At 31.5% G+C, this 19242-nt stretch overlaps 1 protein-coding gene and 1 pseudogene across 1 annotated transcript; both read left to right on the top strand.

The window, feature by feature from the left end:
• The first annotated feature begins 927 nt into the window (after positions 1 to 927).
• Positions 928 to 4104, top strand: LOC107946619 (E3 ubiquitin-protein ligase ORTHRUS 2-like; annotated as a pseudogene).
• A 1962-nt stretch (positions 4105 to 6066) lies between these two features.
• LOC107946618 (mitochondrial import inner membrane translocase subunit PAM16 like 2) lies at positions 6067 to 8276 on the top strand. Its single transcript, XM_016881025.2, has 5 exons — positions 6067 to 6229; positions 6333 to 6390; positions 7197 to 7284; positions 7424 to 7554; positions 7646 to 8276. The coding sequence occupies exons 2-5, from the start codon at positions 6388 to 6390 to the stop codon at positions 7772 to 7774; spliced, it is 351 nt and encodes a 116-aa protein (XP_016736514.1). The 5' UTR covers positions 6067 to 6229; positions 6333 to 6387; the 3' UTR covers positions 7775 to 8276.
• The last annotated feature ends 10966 nt before the right edge of the window (positions 8277 to 19242 follow it).

Below are 19242 nucleotides of genomic sequence, written 5' to 3'. Positions count from 1 at the left end.
GAATGTTAACTAATAAAACTCGTTAATTTCGGTAGTGACGTGTGAGCGGTCATTAAAGATGTCTTTTATTACAATAAAAAAATTTAACTAATAAAATTCGTTAATTTCGTTAGTGACGTTGAATGATCATTAAAGATGTCTTTTATTACAATAAAAAAATATTAACTAATAAAATTTTTTAATTTCATTAGGTACGTTGAGCGATCATTAAAATTTTTTTTATTACAATAAAATAAATATTAACTAATAAAATTTGTTAATTCGTTAGTGACGTATGAACGATCGTCACAAATTGTTGCTAATAAAATGAATTGTTGCCCTTAACTTAGTTACAACAATCTATCTACAAATCTATTGTAATTATCAAATTTATTATAATTTAGTTGAAATTAATATTGTTATAGATTTTTAAAAGTAGCAAGTTTAAGTAGAATTAAATATGTAATATTAATACTCATTTGTACGGAAAAAAGTTACAAATTTACTAGACAATAATAATAATAATAATAATGAATTAAAGAAAGAAAATTGCTAAATGTACCACTGCTAACCATGAGTGAATTTTTTAGTTTTAATCTCAAAATAGGTGAGCAAATAATATTTGAAGAGATACTTTTTCAAAGTAATTATATTTTTTAATTATATAAGAAATTAAAGATACAAATACTCCTATTATAAAAAAATATTATTTTAAAATTTTTTTAACAAATAATATCAAATTCAATTGAGGTATAGAAATATAGGAAAATTAAAATATATAAGAGGGACAATATTGTCATTTGGTAGGAAATCATTTTAAGCCGTTGTTGCATGAACCATCATATTTTTACTCGTAAAAGGAAAAAGCTTACGTAGCCAATGATTCCCGAAACCGCTCTTCTCCTCTATAAAACGCTGACTCCATTGTTGTCCCCATCATCCCAAAATCCTTCAAAGCCCTCACTCTTTAACCCTCTTTTAGTCCTTTTTTTTGTGTTGCGTTTTTGTTCTCAAAAGTGAACACCGATGGCGGCAGATGATGTTAACCAGCAGCCTGGTGATGCTGAGCTTTGCATGTTGTGCAAAGCCAGTTCAAATCCCGGGGAGGATATCATCCTTTGCGTCGTCTGCCAAGCACCTTGGCACCAGTCTTGCCTCATTTCCAGTCGTGAATCCCATTTCATCTCCGATGATTACTTGGGTTGCCCCGAGTGTGAAAATCGCATCAATGGAGATGATCTCGACACCTTGACCCCTACGAATAACGCGGTTGCTGCTTCTTCCTTTTCCGCCGCTGACAATTCTATGGTCGCTAAGATTCTGGCCATTCAGGCTGACAAGTCACTGACGGAGGAGGAGAAGGCCAGGAAGAGGCAGGAGTTGCTTAGCGGGAGACCAGCTGTTGAATCACCGGAACTGGAAGACAAGGACGACGGTGAAAAAAACAAGGGTAAGGTTGAGAAGTTCAAAGGGAAAGCAAAGACTACTGTGAAAGCGTCCAAGGTTTCTGATGAGAGCTTTAACTGCACCATTTGTTTAAACATGCCCGAAAGACCTGTTACGGTGAGCTTTTTGCTTAGATCTTTCACTTTTTTGCAGTGAACGATGTTTCGGACTATACGAAGTTTTATCATATTTCATGTTTCTTGTTGTTTCAGAAGTAATCAAACGAAGTGGTGGTTTGTTTTTTTTTTTCAGACGCCGTGCGGGCACAATTTCTGTTTGAAGTGTTTCAACCAATCGGTTCGACAAGGGAAGCGAAATTGTGCCTTGTGTCGTAAACCGATACCTGCGGCGATGGCAAATCAACCTCGTATCAACCTTACGCTTGTGTCTGCCATCCGAATGGCAAAGATGTTGAAATCGAGTGGTGCTGGTGAAGGGTCTTCACAGGTTTATGAATATGTTCACAATCAAGATAGACCAGACAAGGCTTATACTACGGAGAGGGCAAAAAGGAAAGGGATGGCCAATGCTGCAAGTGGTCGGATCTTTGTCACGATTCCAGCAGATCATTTTGGTCCGATACTGGCCGAAAATGAACCGGTGAGGAACCGAGGAGTGCTTGTCGGAGACACTTGGGGGAGTAGGTTGGAATGCAGGCAATGGGGTGGTCACTTTCCTCCTATTACAGGTATTGCAGGCCAGCAAAATCATGGTGCACAGTCAGTCATACTCTCTGGGGGTTACAAAGATGATGAGGATCATGGAGAATGGTTCCTTTACACTGGAAGGTAATTTTGTTTTCACCCTCCTGTTTTGTTCATCAAAGAGTTTGGATAACGTCGTAACATTGAATTTAACTCTGTGGTTCATGAGGAAAAAATTGCAGTGGAGGGAGAGATCTGAGTGGGAACAAAAGGACCAATAAGATCCAGTCTTTTGATCAAGAGTTTAAGAGTGCGAATGAGGCGCTTCGTCTCAGTTGCAGAAAAGGTTACCCTCTTCGGGTTATCAGGTAAGTTGTTCCAACTTCCAATATCTAAAGTTTTTTTTTTCCATTACATATTTGTTCACGAATCCAAATTGAAATGTCATTGTTTAAACAATCAATGCTCAACTATCTGAAATTCTGACAGTTTGAATGAGTTTATATTATCTTGTGGTGATGGGCATATTATCTTGTGGTGATGGGCAGGTGTGCCAAGGACAAACATTCTTCATATGCTCCAGTAAAAGGGTTACGTTATGATGGGATTTACAGGGTTGAAAAATGCTGGCGAAATGTTGGAGTTCAAGTATTTTCTATATATCCAACACCATTATATTTACAATTTGGTTCTTCTTTTGCAATTGTAATATACTGATGAATGCTTTCCTGTGCAGGGCTTCAAGGTCTGCAGATATTTAATACTTAGGTGCGACAATGCTCCAGCCCCATGGACCAGGTTCGTGCTTAGTTTCTACAATATTTGCCGATGAACTGTTTGATCTTGTACGTAATACTTTTCACTTGGTTTCCTTTTGTCTTCATTGTAGTGACGTGCACGGCGACTGCCCCAGACCTTTGCCAGCAATTAAAGAGCTTGAAAGGGCTTCCGATATAACGGAGAGAAAAGAAAGCCCGTCGTGGGACTTTGATGTCAGTATATACATACAAATACAGCCTAATCTTGAAATACAAATACTGCTGTTTATATTTCAGTTGCATGCGTGGCCTTGTTTGTCACCTTGGGTTATAATTTTTGTCTTCAGGAAGCTGATGGGTGCTGGAAGTGGATGAAACCACCACCAATGAGCAGGAAAAAAGAAAAAAAAAATGGCGAACCTTCTGCTGCTTCCAGGAAAATTGTGAGGAGAACAGTAAATAAAAAACCTCTGAGTGAAGCGGCTAGAAAGAGGATTCAAAAAGGTTACCTTACTGCCTTCCTTTTTACTGCCTTCACCAATTATCTAAAAAATTGAAGGCAAATAAGTTGCTTTTGTATTGCAGAATTTGGTTGCAAAATCTGTTCGTGCTGTATCAGCCAGTGACGACAGCTTGTGGTCATAATTTCTGCAAGCTTTGCTTAGTAGGTGTATTTGCTGGGAGGTCAACTCTAAGGGAGAGAAATGCAGGTGGTCGGAACCTCCGCTTTAAAAAAAATGTCATGAAATGCCCTGCTTGCCCTAATGATTTAGCTGATGATTGGTACGACTTAGAGGTATGGTTTCCAAATGCAGTCTGAATATGTATACTTCGTCAGTTATATTCTCTGATGGATAATCAAACTTATGAAACATGATGAAGGTGAACATAGAGCTGAAGAACCTGATTGCGAAGCAGATGAGAGAGTGTGAGAATTTTAGCAGTGCCTTTGAGAAAAGAACCATGGACGAAGATTCGTCTGAAGATTTGTCTGGCAACAGCGATAATGAGGAAGGTTCAGAGGATGATGAAGTGGAGCTCAAACCAGAAAAGCCTTCAAAGCAAAGGAAAACCAATTGAATGGTTACCGCCATTCAATTTTATCAGCTAATTTCCCAGTTTGAAGAACATTTATGTCGTACTTGTTATAGTTTATTAAGTTTATTAAATGTCTTCCATAGCTGGGTAAGTCAAGTCAAGTTTTCAAATTTTATTCTACCTGTTTGTTATTTGAAGCTTGGGAAATATTAAAGATTATGCTTCTTGGATTTGAAATATTAATTTGTGTTTGATCATGGGCCGAAAGGTCGAGGTAATATGTTGGAGAGGCTATAGTTCGAGTTATTCTCAGTCACGTGACATAAATGATTTCTTAAAAAAAACTTTCTGTTCACTTTTCTCTCCCGTACGTTACTTTAAAGTTAACGGCAACATTTCATTTTGTTAGCAACAATTTGTGACCGTCCTTCATACATCACTAATCAATTAACGAATTTTATTAGTTAGTATTTTTTTTGTCATAATAAAATTTTTTTTTAATGATCTCTCAATGTCATCAACGAAATTAGCGAATTTTATCAGTTAATTTTTTTGTCATAATAAAAAATTTCTTTAATGATCTCTCAATGTCATCAACGAAATTAGCGAATTTTATCAGTTAATATTTTTTTATTATAATAAATGACATCTTTAATGATCGCTAACACGTAACTAACGCAATTAACGAGCTTTATTAGTTAATATTCTCTTTATTGTAATAAAAAATTCTTTGATGATCGCTCACATGCCACTAACGAAATTAACGAATTTTATTAGTTAATATTCTCTTTATTGTAATAAAAAAATTTTATTTGATGATTGCTCACACGTCACTAACGAAATTAACAAATTTTATCAGTTAATATTCTCCATATTGTAATAAAAAAAACATATATGATGATCGCTTACACATGTTAACGGTTTCTTTTCTGATAGTTCACGTTATTAACAAAATTAATAGTTATCATTAGTTACTATTTATCCTAGTTTTGTCTTTTTATTATTTTAGATTTTTTTTATAAAAATTGAAAAAAATATTTTTAATTTTTTAATGAAACCTTTTATTTTTACCTATAACTCCTTTTTAACTCTTAATAATTAGAGGGAAAATACACTTAAATGAAATAATTTATAAAATTAAATAATTAAAACATTTTGCAAAAATTAAAAGGAGAAAATTCAAAAATGAGATTATAATCTAGAAAGGGTAAATAAGTAGAAGGGAAAGAGGCGTTGATGATGTATTGCAAGTGGATGGGCAATATTGTAAAATTTTATATGCCAGGTAGACATACAGTTCAAAAGTTAAGAATTCAAATTAAAATTAAAATTAAAATTTTAAGCTGAAAATTTATGTATTTGTTGTAAAATAAAATATTAATATATGGTTTATAAGTTAAGTAATATCTAAAAGTATCCAACAATGTTAATTTTTGGATTTTGTTAACCAAAAATAACATTTTTATCTATATATTGGTTAATTAGTTTGTGATGCTAATGATAATGATACGTTTCTTTAATGGCAGAGATGCTTTTTGAAATTTACAAGTCTCTCTGCAAGTGATTTTTTTTTATAATTTATATTTATGTTAAAGCATAATTAAATATTTTTAAGAATATAATTTATATTAAAAATAAAATAAATAAACAAATAAAATAATAATTAGAGAGGAGCTAAAGGAGTAATCTGTCCCTTTACTGGGGTTCCAGTCCATCCACTGGAGCTTTAAGCTCCACTCCAGCCAAAATTTATTGGTGAAACCATGGAGATTGAAATACGTGGTAGCTCATAGTTTAAATATAATTTTTGGAAAACAGTTATCAAACATTTTTTTTATTTTTAAAACAATAAAATATTTATGTTAGAAACAACAATAAGTTAGGTAGAACGATAATGTATATTGTATTTTAAAAAGAAATATTGGTTTGAATTTTAGAATAAAACAACCCTAAATCTCAAATATGAACCGTAAAATGAACAATAAAAAAATTTTAAATTATTTGTTAATATAACATATAAAAATATCACATATTTGAAATTAAAAATAACTGTTTTATTCATTCAGGTTTCTTAATAAAAAGATTAAAATATAATCTTTATCACACTACAAAGATATACGGGAAGTAGTTAAAATATAATTTAAAAGCCCAAAATCTCTTTGTGTTTTAATAACCGACTTGTCGAAACGCATTTTGGTTTCCAAAATGGCCCAATATGGAGTGTTTAATTCGATTTGTCAGTTTAACGAAACAAAGCCCAACTTATTATATACCTGTCAACAAGCTTCCAATTCTCATCCCTTTCGTTCAAAAACCCTAATAATCATCCAAAAACCCTCAGTCTTTAATTCCACATCTCCTTCTGTAAGTGACAGTATATTCCTCTTCTTTATCTACTTATTATTGATTATTTTCTTTTAATTTTATTAACATTTTAGTGCCTTTAATATATTTGATATTTTTGCAGGTTTAGGCTTTGGGGATTCCGAGTTATCTTCGACAGTAACCTTAAATCTTCAGCTATGGTAAATAAATCTGAACCCTGTTTTTTATATTTCTTTTCCGTTCTTTGAAGTTGTTTTGCTTTATTGATTTTTGTATTAAAAATTCCACTGGAATATGTCATTTTCAGAAGCACTGTTAAAGGTAATAATGTGGTCTATTAATTTTAAACAATTAAGGGTTTTCCTTTTGATGCCATGTTGTTTGAAAAACCTTGTATAATATGCTAGTCAAAAAGTTATGTGTCGTGTTGGGAAGCACTTGTTCATGTTCTTGGAACTTGGAAGTGTTTTCAAAGTCATCAATGGAATGTTGTTAGATTTCGGGAATTTGGCGGTCTCCTTCAACATGACACATCCAATATCTTCGGAAGTACTCATCTTATAATCTTATATGTGCATGTATTGCTATCATGCTTGCAATTTTCTGGGGGCAATGATATTAGTTTTCTTGGCAATCTCGCAGCTGGAACATTTTTCTAGCTAGTGCAATCTGAGCATTGAGCTATGAGTTGTGATTTAGGGACATGATTTGGATAGGATAATTGCTTGTCATGTTTCCATTAGGATGGACTTTCCATTTTGATAATTTGGGGCACTTTATCACATTGTTCAAGATAATGAAATAGCTTTCTGAGAAACCTTATGATGGTATATAGCAGTTTTATTGGCCCTAAATTTGGTTATCTTCAATGGCTCTAGTATGTACTACAGTATGTGCTTTGCTTGTTCATACACACTTTAAAAAAAAAAAAAGGGGAAATCTTAGTAAGATAACAGAAAAAGGCTATTAGAAAGTTAACTTTTTTTTCCCCCATGTGTTTGTACAGGCTGCTAGAATTCTTGCAAACTTGATTGTTATGGGATCTGGAATATTGGGAAGGGCTGTTTTCCAGGCATACCGTCAGGCTCTTGCAAGTATGTCTCTCCACTGTGTCATGGCTTGCATTTTCTTTAAAATAAAAAAAATGATCATTATAATCTTGCATTTACGCAGTTTGTATACTATGTTTGAAGTCCTTGAAGTGACATCCACTAATATATGCTTGGATTGCAGATGCCTCAAAATCTGGTGTCGCTCAAGAAACAATGCAGAATATCAGGAGAGGAAGCAAAATTATGGCCGAACCAGAGGCAAGGCAGATATTAGGTGTGACAGAGCATTCATCCTGGGAGGAAGTCTTGAAGGTTTGCTAGATAATTTTACTTATTATCCTCTGATATTATGCCTTCTTTTTTATGAAGTTTTATTGAAAATTTTTCAATGAGCTACTTGCAGAAATACGACAACTTGTTCGAGCAAAATGCTAAGAACGGGAGCTTTTACCTTCAGTCAAAGGTTCATCGGGCTAAAGAATGTTTAGAAGCAGTTTACCAAGAGAACGCTCAGGGAACCCCAGATATATAATCAGTTGAACACATTACACCTGCAACGATAACTCCATTCCCCTAATCGGGGAAAAAAATCCTTCTGAATATCCATGAGCTCACAGAAAATCCACTTGTGATAACACTATTTATTGCAACCATTTACTGTAATCCAATTAATGATACTTGGCAGTGTGAGTTTATTGAGTGACAGCAGTATGTGAAGCCAAATATGGTGATGGGATATGATGAACGTGCTACATTATTCCCTACATTACATTTACTTTTATATGTAGGTGTAGGGGATGGCCCTTGTTTGGTAGGCAGGAAGGCTTTTGGAAAACACCTAGTTGTGGTTGCCTGTCGGCAAATCCGCACTGATTGAAGTTAAACTAATTTTCATCGTCATGTATAAAAGTGAACAAGAAAGAAAGGTATGTACCCGGAAGTCATGACACCTTTATTCCTACCTGTTCGTACTTTTTGGATGGGTGATCGGAGAAGAATTATTTTGGTAAAATAATAATTATTTTATTTTGATATCAGTTTATAGCAATTTTTTTATTAAAGTATTTTTAATCAGAAATAACGATGAAAGGAAGCTATTAACTTATGCAGAGAAACAACCTAATTTAAAAAAGTTTGCAATTGATAAATAATTAAATGATTAAAATGTCATTTATAATAGTTGATTAATGTAATATAAATTAATAGGCAAATATTACGTTTCTTCCACTTCCAATAAAATAAAATACCAAGTTCACTTATATAAATAAATATAATTGAAATGGTCATTAAAAAAAATAGTAAAATTACTCAAATATTAATATCACAGTAAAAGTTCAGTAATATGTGACGATGGAATCCAAACTCATCTTAATTTTTATAATGAGAATTTTAGGAAGAAGGATGCTGTGGTGGTTTGTGATGGTTTTCCTAAAAGGTAGAGATCTCAAGGTGGTTAAAGATATGAGCTGTCATGTTAACACAACGAATACATATACATATGATGAAGTCAGGGAGGCTCTAAAATTGAAAATTTTTACTTTGGACTTTCAACTTTTACAAGATTTTAATTTAGTAAAAAAGTAGAATTAGACTTTGGCTTCTCCTTCAAAATGACAAAAATTTTATTTAATCTTTTAAAACTTATAAAGATATGAGTTATTGAAATTGTGAAATTATGATTTAACTCTTGTAAGAATATAAAATTTAATTCTGATTTAAAAAAAAAAAAATCCTAGTGACAAATACTCTCTTAATGTCTTCAAGTGAGGAAATAATTGAGGTGTGAAATCAAAAGGACGAAAAACAAAAAAAGTGATGAAGTATAAGAATTAGCACTTAGCAGCAGAAATTGGAGGCGTCAAAAATACGTTTGGAAGTTAAAAAAGTAAGGATCCGAAAGAGAAAAAGAATAATAAGGTGAAGAGTGATTGATGTTTTCAACTTGCGGGGACCCTATCTGTTGTCACTTTTTTTAAACGGAATTTTATAAGATTTAAACCACTAAAATTGGGGATAGTTTTTCAAAATCCCTAAACATTTTCTTCCTCTTACACAACTACAAAATATATGTATTTTCTTAGTTTTAATTTCCTTGTTTTTAAAAAAAAAAGAATCTCATCAAAGGATTATGATTTTAAAAATTTAGAAACCTTTTTTTAAATTTCATCATCATTATTTTAATGTTAACCAGGAAATGAATAAGGGACAAATTATTAAAATCCAAAGTAATATATATATATATATATTTTAAATTTTAAATTCATTACAAAATAAATATTTAAGTTTAAATTAAAAAGTTGAGTATAAATAGGAAGTGAACAATGTCTTCTAGAATATACATAATTATATTCAGGTGGTGCCAATTGATTTACAAAATCGTCAACGTCCACACTAAACATTGGAACTTGATTATACATCATGTAGTGTTAGAAGTAATTTTGAAGCACAAGAAGATTAGAGAAACGCGTCAGCTGACAAGGACAACAAAAAAGCTATGATGGTTGCTGTGTTTGGAACATGCACTGTAATAATTGGTGTGTTGACACTCATCTGCTTTTTCAGTATTAGCTGCACAACATGTTTCCAATGGTAGCCCTCAGTGATCTGTACTTCAATCCTTCTGGAGTCAATTCCCAAACCTACTTCTTCACTTGTTTATATTCTTTAAAAAAATAAAAAGAGGAAAATGAAGCAATTGCAGCCAAGTTTGACCAGAACACCCTCACTCACTCCACCGCCAATACTCGAGATTTCGGCCGCCCCAACATTTGGTTTTCCGCCGCTGCCATCACTTCTTTTGCTTTGCTTTTCAGTTTTCATGTCTCCCAATTGCGCCGTGGCGATTGGGCTCACATCAAATGGACATAATTTTAACAAATTACGATAAGTGACCGTCCTTATAAATCATCATGCCATCCAATTAAATCAATTCTAGAAATGACACCTTTTCAGTATTTCATACCATTTAAACCATTTCTAATAATTAATTATACATGCTCACTCATTTTTCTCTTTTTGGATGCCACTACAATACGATTTCTTGAAAATAATTTATTTTTCTAAAAAAATTAATATTTTTTATGTTTGTCTGACAGATTTTTTAAAAATATTTCATAAATATTATTTTTAGTGAAATAAACTTAAATATGAGATTTACGATAAGTAGTGAATTGATTACAAAATGATGTTACTATGAAATTATAATAAAGAATCTTCATGATGTTAAAGATTAAATTGTAAATTTTGTGAAATTTATAATTGAAGCAAGAGAAGTGGTATTTATGAAAATTTGTTATGTGAAATAAGATATTATAATGAATTATTTGATTAAAGTGCTTATATGGTGAAAAATAAATTACGTGCCAATAAAGACTAAATTGAAAAATGTACAAAAGTTTACGTGTGAACCCATTTAATATGTAAATAAGAAAATTATGATAAAAGTTTAATGAATGTGTTATAAGATGATAAAATATGTATAAAGTATTGCAAAAGTGAAATTTTGGAAAAATATAAAATTTTTATGATGGCAAGGACTAACTTGTTAAACTTGAGAAAATATGTGGATGAAATAATAGAAGTGAAATACATAAAAATTTGATATGTGAAACAAGATATTGAGATAAATTATGTGATTAAAGTGTAACAAGAAAGAATATTGATTTAATATGATTAATTAGTGAATATTGAACTTTTATGACAAAAAAAAACCTAAATTGAAAAGTTATGAAAGTTTATAAGAAAATATTTGATAAGTGAAGAATGTAGTAGAAAATGTAACATTCCGATTTTTTGACCCGATATTCTGGTCGAGTATGAGGGTATTATAGTGAACAAAGTCTTATCAAATTAGAAAATATTTTACGGAAAAAATTAGTAAGATATTTTATAATAATAAGGGGTAATTTTACGTTGATATTGGAAAATGCTGAAAAGCTTTTATGTTAAAATATATATATTAAGTTTCAATTGGAAAAGGAAAAGAAGAAAAAGATATTAATATATTTGTGAAATAAAATTTTGTACATCTATTTTTTCATAAATTAATAGAGTGATAAATATGGTATGAAGAAATAGAAGAACAAACCATCATTGTCGAAATCACAAAAAGGAGGAATATTGTTAGGTTTCCCTCCATTTTTGAAGGCCAAAAAGGTTGCCAAGTGTTTATTTATTGATTTTATTGTAGAAGATTTACTTAGTTTCAAAAGGACGGTGCCGAAGAGCGAAAAAGAACAAAAAAAAAAAAGAAAACCATAATAATTAAGAAGAAGAATATATTACAATCAAATTAAATAAATAAGATGCATTTGAGGTCTCCACTCTCCATGTGGTGATTGATTATTTATTAAATTGGATATTTGGGTTATGTTTAGCCCATAATTAGAGAATCAGATGGATTTAGGTCTTTTGAATCACTAAGATTAGATCGGATCGAAATGTTAGTGGTCAATAATCTTTATTCTTCTTATGTCAAGTCAACAAAGATCTTCATCTATATTTGAATTGTTAAAACCGACAAAATTCTAGAAAATTATAAGGAGAGGTAGATTTAATTGGTTGCTCTACGAACCGACAAAACGTGATTGTCCAAACTCTAGCTTTACTTTGACTACATACTATATGTTATTATTTAAATATGTTATAATTGAACACGCACGGTATTTCTTTTTTTCACATCATAAGTTTATATGTGTTTTTAAGTGTGGTTAGTGGAATTATTAAGGTAGTAATTATATTTTTTTATAATTATAAATAATTGTCGTTTTTTAGCTTTATTTAGTTACTAGAGTGTAATTATATCGTACTTCTCTGTATCATGTTTGGTAGTACAATTTATAATTACACAGTTATATAATTTATATTTTTAAAAACTATTAAATACTATAAAAAATTAGTATGATAAAAATAATTTCTAAGTAACAAATTTTAAAATTAAATCATCGTATGTATTATCTTAGTCTAAAAATATAGTTGATAACATGATTACTAATAAAAATAAACATCATATGTAATTTTATCTAATTATTCTAATACATATTTGTTGGGTTATTCCCTCTTTAATATTTAGCATATACTATTTATCATCATCTGTTGGTCTTTGACCGAGTTCATCGTCATCTAAATTTGATTCTATATCATTTAGATTAACATCTCCTTCCATGTACTCTACAAAGTATAAATCATCTCAATTTCACCTATGACTGAAGTTATGAAATATGTAATCTACTAGTACGATCCAACTTTGTTTTTTTATCTATACTAAGGTGATGTTATTAATATGAGAAATGTTTTTTAGAACTACAAATGTCTTATCAACCACATTTTGAAGTCTTAAATGTCTCAAATTAAAGAGCTCATGAGCTGTCAATGTCATGCCTGATTTCTAGATTAAAATTTTTGGGCTATATTTTGTTACTGTTAAATTTTTTTAATGGGCTTTTGTTTGGGCCTGAACTATTAGAATGCCAAAAAAAGCCCAAAAACCTAAACTCTAAACCCTTGTGCCATACAAATTTTAACACCTCATACTTGACCCATTCACTGGGTCCGGGTATTGGATGCCACAATTACCCATTATTTCTTAATAAGTTCCTAGCCGATTATTTGCAACAATAACAAATTAAATACCCTTATCCGTTACTTAATTTCATAAATAATAATAGCTTCTCTTTAAACAATGAAATAATTTCTATTCCATACATGTACTAGGTTGGTGTCGACATTTCAACGTAAGAGACTTGAACAGTTACTACAACTTAATAGAACTTGTGATTTTGCTTCGGTTATATTCGATTATTCCCTGAGGCGTAGTATCCAAGGGGTGCCCCTCTACATGCATGAAACAATTACAACCCTTCATATGGGCTTGGTTATATCTGGTTTGGTCCCTCATAACGATCCTCGAGTCAACTCTTAACCTTGCAATCATCCACTTCAAATGTAAGTTCAGACGAACTTAGTGAGATTCCATTCAGTAATGTCATATTGATTCTTTAGTTCAGGAGACAAGAAACGAAATGCAATTTTTAAAACCCCCATGCATCATTGGGAGCACCACGGATTTCTTGGCGTAGCCACGTCTAGCAGTCTGCGTACTATGGTGGCGGTCTATTGGATGATACATATCAATTTGGTGGATTCTTACTGCGTTACCATTACTATGTTTAACTCAAGGTTTGACTGCTTGGATCTTCTTTAGAGCAAAGACCCCATTTTAATCATTCTCCTCGATCATTTTACTTGGAGGATTTAGCGATTATGAAACTCCCTATTCCTTGCGATTTCGTACTTGCATAATGATCCTATAAGATCTTTCCCACTTCTGGTTATCTTTCCATGATGTCTCTGAGGTGTTAGATAATACCCAACAACTAACTTTTCCTCAAGATTTCCCTTGGTGAACTCATTTGACATGCCTAAGATCCCATTCCATGCCACCTTCGGCAAGTTCCCTTATTATCATTGTGGTCTATGCTTTTCGGGCACATCTTGCTTATGCGTACCTACAAAATTATCATGTCATTCATGTCGCCCTTTCTATCTTAGCCCATGGAGTACCACCTGTATGGTGAACTCCCCTATAGGGGTCTCATGTCTTTCATCTTAACGGTTCTTTCCACATTTTTCGTCACAACGGACTTTCCGTAATGTCATAACGACATATCAACATGGTCTAACTCAACATAATCCCCATGTTTAACGTCCTGGCGAACCACCTGCACTCACATACTAGTGGGCTCTATTGGTTGCCTTATTTGAGCTAAGGTCTTACACCCTTCTTGCCATATATTCCCTTGGTCTTGGCAGACCACCCGTGTTTACTGACCCGATAGACTATCTGTTCTATGTTTATTGTCCCAGCAAACTATTTGTTCTGTGGATGCCATGGAGTCTTTTAGCTGTGGTTTTACACCGATTCGCCATCTTACCGTAATATCATATGATGTTCTGGAGTCTTTCATCCATGGTCTTACTCATTATACCTAGCTGTTATAGCCTCTTTCATCTATAGTCTTACATTGTATACCTTATACCTTGTACCATACTGCCATGACATCTTTCATCCACGGTCTTATGTTACGTACCTCATACCAGATTGCCATAGCCTCTTTCATATATGACCTTACACCATATACCTTATACTAGATTGCCATAGTCTCTTTCATTTATGGTTTTACGCCATATATCGTCGCCAAGGTATCTTCCGAAGGACTAGTCAATACTGCCGTCGTGGTAAATACTTTTCATAATTTTCATTTCCCGAATCCTCCTTCCATTACCTCGCTTACACCCCCTAACTTTGATGCTCAAACATCGCAGTTTTATAACTCACTCATTAGTTTCCCATCCTTTTCAAATAATTCTTGAGGTTAGTGCTCGAACTCGACATTCAGAGCATTGTCATCGGATTTTTATACAAAGTATTTTAAACCGTATTTTATAAACTTTGTTGATTTTTGCATTACTTACAAACGGACTATGGCATGGACTTTACTATTCCATATGGGTGTTAAATTTTGGGATTTGACATTACTTGCTTTTGACATTAAACAAGAATACTGTCGAAACCATTTTTTATTAAAAAAACGAGATTCGATTTTGAAAATGGAATGGGAGTCACCACCGATCTTTTATTGGGGTGTGATCAGCTCACCTTAAAACGATTTTGGTCTACGAGATTTGAGAAAATAGGTTCGGGAGTCAGTTACGCACGAGGAAGGGTTATCACCCTCGTGACGCCCAAAATTGGTACCGAATTGATTGTTTAATGTCTTAGTGTCGAAATTTTGAAAAGATTAAAAAAATACGATTCTTTTAAAGTTCAGCTTTGAATAAAAGATATACTCATTTTGAAGAAATAAATTATCACACCCAGTGAGTTAGAGTGCGACAATTTAATCGTCAAAGTTAAGTATTTTCAAATTTTTGAAATTCATGAATTTTGGAAAGGTTGTTCGGTCATTCAATTCAAGCAAGAAATCAGGATCCAGTAAGTTAGGTTTCGATTTCTTGAAGTTCTTAAATATCCAACATTGTCTTTATTTTAAAATCGGGATAACAGAATGTCACATCCAGTAAGTTAGGATCCAACATTTTGAAATCTTAAATGTTTAGTTTTAAAATGCTATGATTTTAATAAAAGAAGCACATGGCTATCTAATTCATCGAGAAAAATTGGAACCCAGTAAGTTAGGGCACAATTCTCTCGAGAATTATAAACGCTACGCCTTTTTTAAAAAAAATTTATGAAATAAAAATAATTTTGGGGTTTTAGTGAAACCGAACATTAAAAAAATGCAATGGGATGTTAATATACAACACAAAATAATAGGCTAAAGTATACTAATAATCATTGATAACCAATAAATACGAATAAATAATATAATACATATGCGGATAATAATATCAAACACACATCATGCAAACACAAATATCAACATTCAACAACTAAATGAATTAATAGTCAATTTTAAAAGAAATGCCAAGTGAAATAACATAAATAAAATATAATAAGTTTTCAACTAAAGAAAAATGAATATTGAAATATATGAAAAAGGTTAAAAAGGAATACTATATGAAATAATAATATAAAAAATGAATTTTAAAATAAGTATTGTACGAAAAGAAACTCAAAATAATATATATGCTAATTTAAATAAACGATACATACAAAATAAAATTTTATAATAGTATATGTGTGGTAATATATGTACAAAAATTGAAGTAAGTAAAGTATATAAGGGAGTATTTTAAAAGAAATAAATTATATATAAGATTTAAGACATATATACAAATATATATTTCAAAATAAGTTACTAAAATTACATACACATAACTTTTTATATTTGAATGGAAAAGAAAAGAAAGTTTTAAAAATATTATAAAGTTATAGAAAATGTACGAATTATGTTAAATAAACGTAAAAATAAATATTGATTATAAAACCTAAGTAGTGATTCAAAATATATTCAAAATTATAATATTTAATAAATTAAAATAACGATGTATGATAAATTTAGATAATATTAGTTTGAAATAATAGTAAAATTACACTAATAACAAGTTTTAAAACAATATCCAATTCAAATATCATAGTAATGTTAGATCTTTTTTAAATAAATAGATTAAAATAAGAACTACTTATATATATATAAAAAAATAAGTACTAAAAGGACTAAACCAAAATTGCAACCAAAATTAAAAAAGAGAAACAAATTCGAGCCAAATTGATAATTGATTCAACATTGAGGGACTGAAATAACAATTAAGCGCATAAATCCAGGCACTCAAACCTAATCATCGAAACGGTGCCATTTAGTCATGGATCTAATTGAAATTGGAACGAAATATGAGGTAGTGATTTAAAAAAACAATAAAAATTGAGTTGAAATGAAAACAAATATGGAGGAGCTTGCTGTGGAATAATCCCATCAGACCCAAAACGCGCGGATCCTTCCCTCAGGTCGGGTCACCGAGCGGGTCAACAGGCCTTTAAACGGCGCCGTTTCTTTCGTTATATAAAAACAAAACTAAACCCTAAAATTAGTAGCCTATTCTTATTTTAAAGAAAACCTAAAGCCAATATATAAAAAAAAGGGCTCCCTGCGCCGCTTCATGCCCCGGCCATTCGGAAGTTCTCCGATCCATCGCCCCAACTCCGATTAAGACGAAGAGGACGATGATTCGGATTCGCCACAAAGGTAAAACCCTTAACTCTCCTTCCGTTTCCTTTTCTCAAACAGTGAATAAAAGAAACAAAATCGAAGAATCGAAGAAAAAAAATCGCAAGAGAATAAAACTCGAAATCACCTCTAGAAACTGCTTTTCTATTGCTTTTTAGAATTTTTTGATACAATCTCCCTGTGGGTTCTCCCCCCTTCCCCCGTTACAGGTTTTTGAAAGGCTTTTTTATAACCCCGAAACAAAAATGAAAAAAATACAAACTCCTTTTTTCTTTTCTTTTTCTCTGCTTTTCTCTTGTTGTTTGTTTGTGTGTCTGTTGCAGGTATGGCCGTACGGAGGAGCGTGGCGTGGAGGCGCACGTGTGGGAGGCTACTGTTGCGGTGGCTGAGGCAAATAGTTGCTTTAGGGTTTTTTTTTAGAATGTTTTAGGGCTAGGTATGTGGGCCATTCGGGTTAGGCCAACTTGGGCTAGGGTTGGCTGATTTTGGTGTTATTAGGCCGCTCTAGGTTTGGGTAAGATTGGGTATTGGGCTGATGCAATTTGGGGTGTTATTTTATTTGTTATTTTATTATTTATTTTAATAGTGGGCCGGGCAAATTGGACCTATTACAAATACAATTAATATTTTTTTAAAGTTTTTATTTTTAAATTATTTTTAAGTAGCCTAGATATGGATTTTCCAACTAACCTTGTAATTAAAATTAAGTAAATGAGATATTTAAAATAAACTAATGTTTTCTTAAAACGGATTAGATTTTAAATGTGATTTTCAAAATTGGATCAAACTTATTTTTTTTTAAAAAGTGAAACTTATATATTAATGCTATTATGAATAAAAATAAATGGATATATATATAAAAAACTTATGTTATGATTTCTTTTAAGAATTACTAAGACTTACGTTGTCGAACTATTTTTATTGAACTCAAAAGTTTTATAGTCAATGGTGCTTGTGTTTGGCATCATTCTCCTAAATGGTATCGTACCCCATGATATAGTACAAAAAACATTTTCTATTTACATAATTAGCATTAGACCTGTCCAAGGGTCGGGCTTGGACAATGATTTTTGTACCTCGGGCTAGCCTAGCCCAAACTCAATTTAAATAATAAAATTATTTTTAAATTTAATTATAAAAGTATATAAAATATCAATTAAAAATATAATTTTTTAATAGTGAAATGGGCTTTTTGGGCAAGCTAGGCTGGCCCAAAAATAGGCCTAGGCATGAATTTTTCTGGAATCGGGCCTCGATCTGACCCGAACCATGGACATCTTTAATTAGCATCAACATTCTAATATTTAGGTTCACGGTTCAAATAGTCTATAGATTTAATTATAAAATGTTATATAAAATTAATTAGGAAAAAGGCTTATGATGGGTTATATTCCTTTTTCATAATACATAAATTAAGTAAAAAATAATATAAAATTTATAATATATATAACCTTTATAAATTGTTCAAAATTTTCATAACACTTCTTATGAATAATATAAATTTTTGTCATAACTTTAGAAAGTTGTTTTTCATAAATAAGTTATCATAAAAAAAAACAATGATATTTTTTTATAAGTAAATATATTACTTTTATAAGATATAGCATGGAAACAGAAATAAGTTATGTCCTTAGCCATAACTTTTTATAAATAAATATATTATAACACTTTTATAACATGCAAATTATTTTTATAATAAACTTTTTTACCATAATTGTAGAATTTTTTAAGATTTAAATAATATAATTTTTTTATAACTTTATAAAATACATAAATTGTTTTTATAATATAATATTTTAGAATTTATAATATAATAAAATCTTGACTATAATCATCCCAAACACTTATACGTGTTCATGCTTATAATATAACTTGTATTGGATTTGGATGTAATTACCCACATAATTACTCTAATTCTCACCCTCTTCCTAAGAATTGAAAAGTGTAATTTGGTGCTCCAATTACACTAATTCAGCGGAACCCACCAATTATAATGGTTACACAAACAAGCCACTCTTGTGTAATTACAAGCAATTACACTCAAATTCAATTACAAGCAATTACACCTAAATCCACACCCTTTGAGTGTGTTATATGTGCAGTTTTGTTGTTAAAAGAGGAGACGTACCAATGATGGCTAAGAATGACTCATCATATTCTGGTTGAACAAGTCACTTGAACCTTATTTTGAGCTGAGCTCGAAAAGAAATATGTCCGAGAAATTGTATTTGGAAGATAGGATGCAGGAATTTATAATGTTGACACAGTGAAATTTTTTCGGTGGTAGATTAGGAATGGAAATTTCTACAACTCA

The sequence above is a fragment of the Gossypium hirsutum genome, chromosome D12, assembly GCF_007990345.1.
Source record: "Gossypium hirsutum isolate 1008001.06 chromosome D12, Gossypium_hirsutum_v2.1, whole genome shotgun sequence".
Classification (NCBI taxonomy): domain Eukaryota; kingdom Viridiplantae; phylum Streptophyta; class Magnoliopsida; order Malvales; family Malvaceae; genus Gossypium; species Gossypium hirsutum.
This window is presented reverse-complemented; position numbering and strand designations above follow the sequence as displayed.

Excerpts from the sequence above, each read along its gene's own strand:
- LOC107946618 (XM_016881025.2), top strand. Across the intron at positions 7,285-7,423 it reads ATACCGTCAGGCTCTTGCAA|ATGCCTCAAAATCTGGTGTC; the intron begins GTATGTCTCTCC and ends CTTGGATTGCAG. Across the intron at positions 7,555-7,645 it reads CCTGGGAGGAAGTCTTGAAG|AAATACGACAACTTGTTCGA; the intron begins GTTTGCTAGATA and ends AGCTACTTGCAG.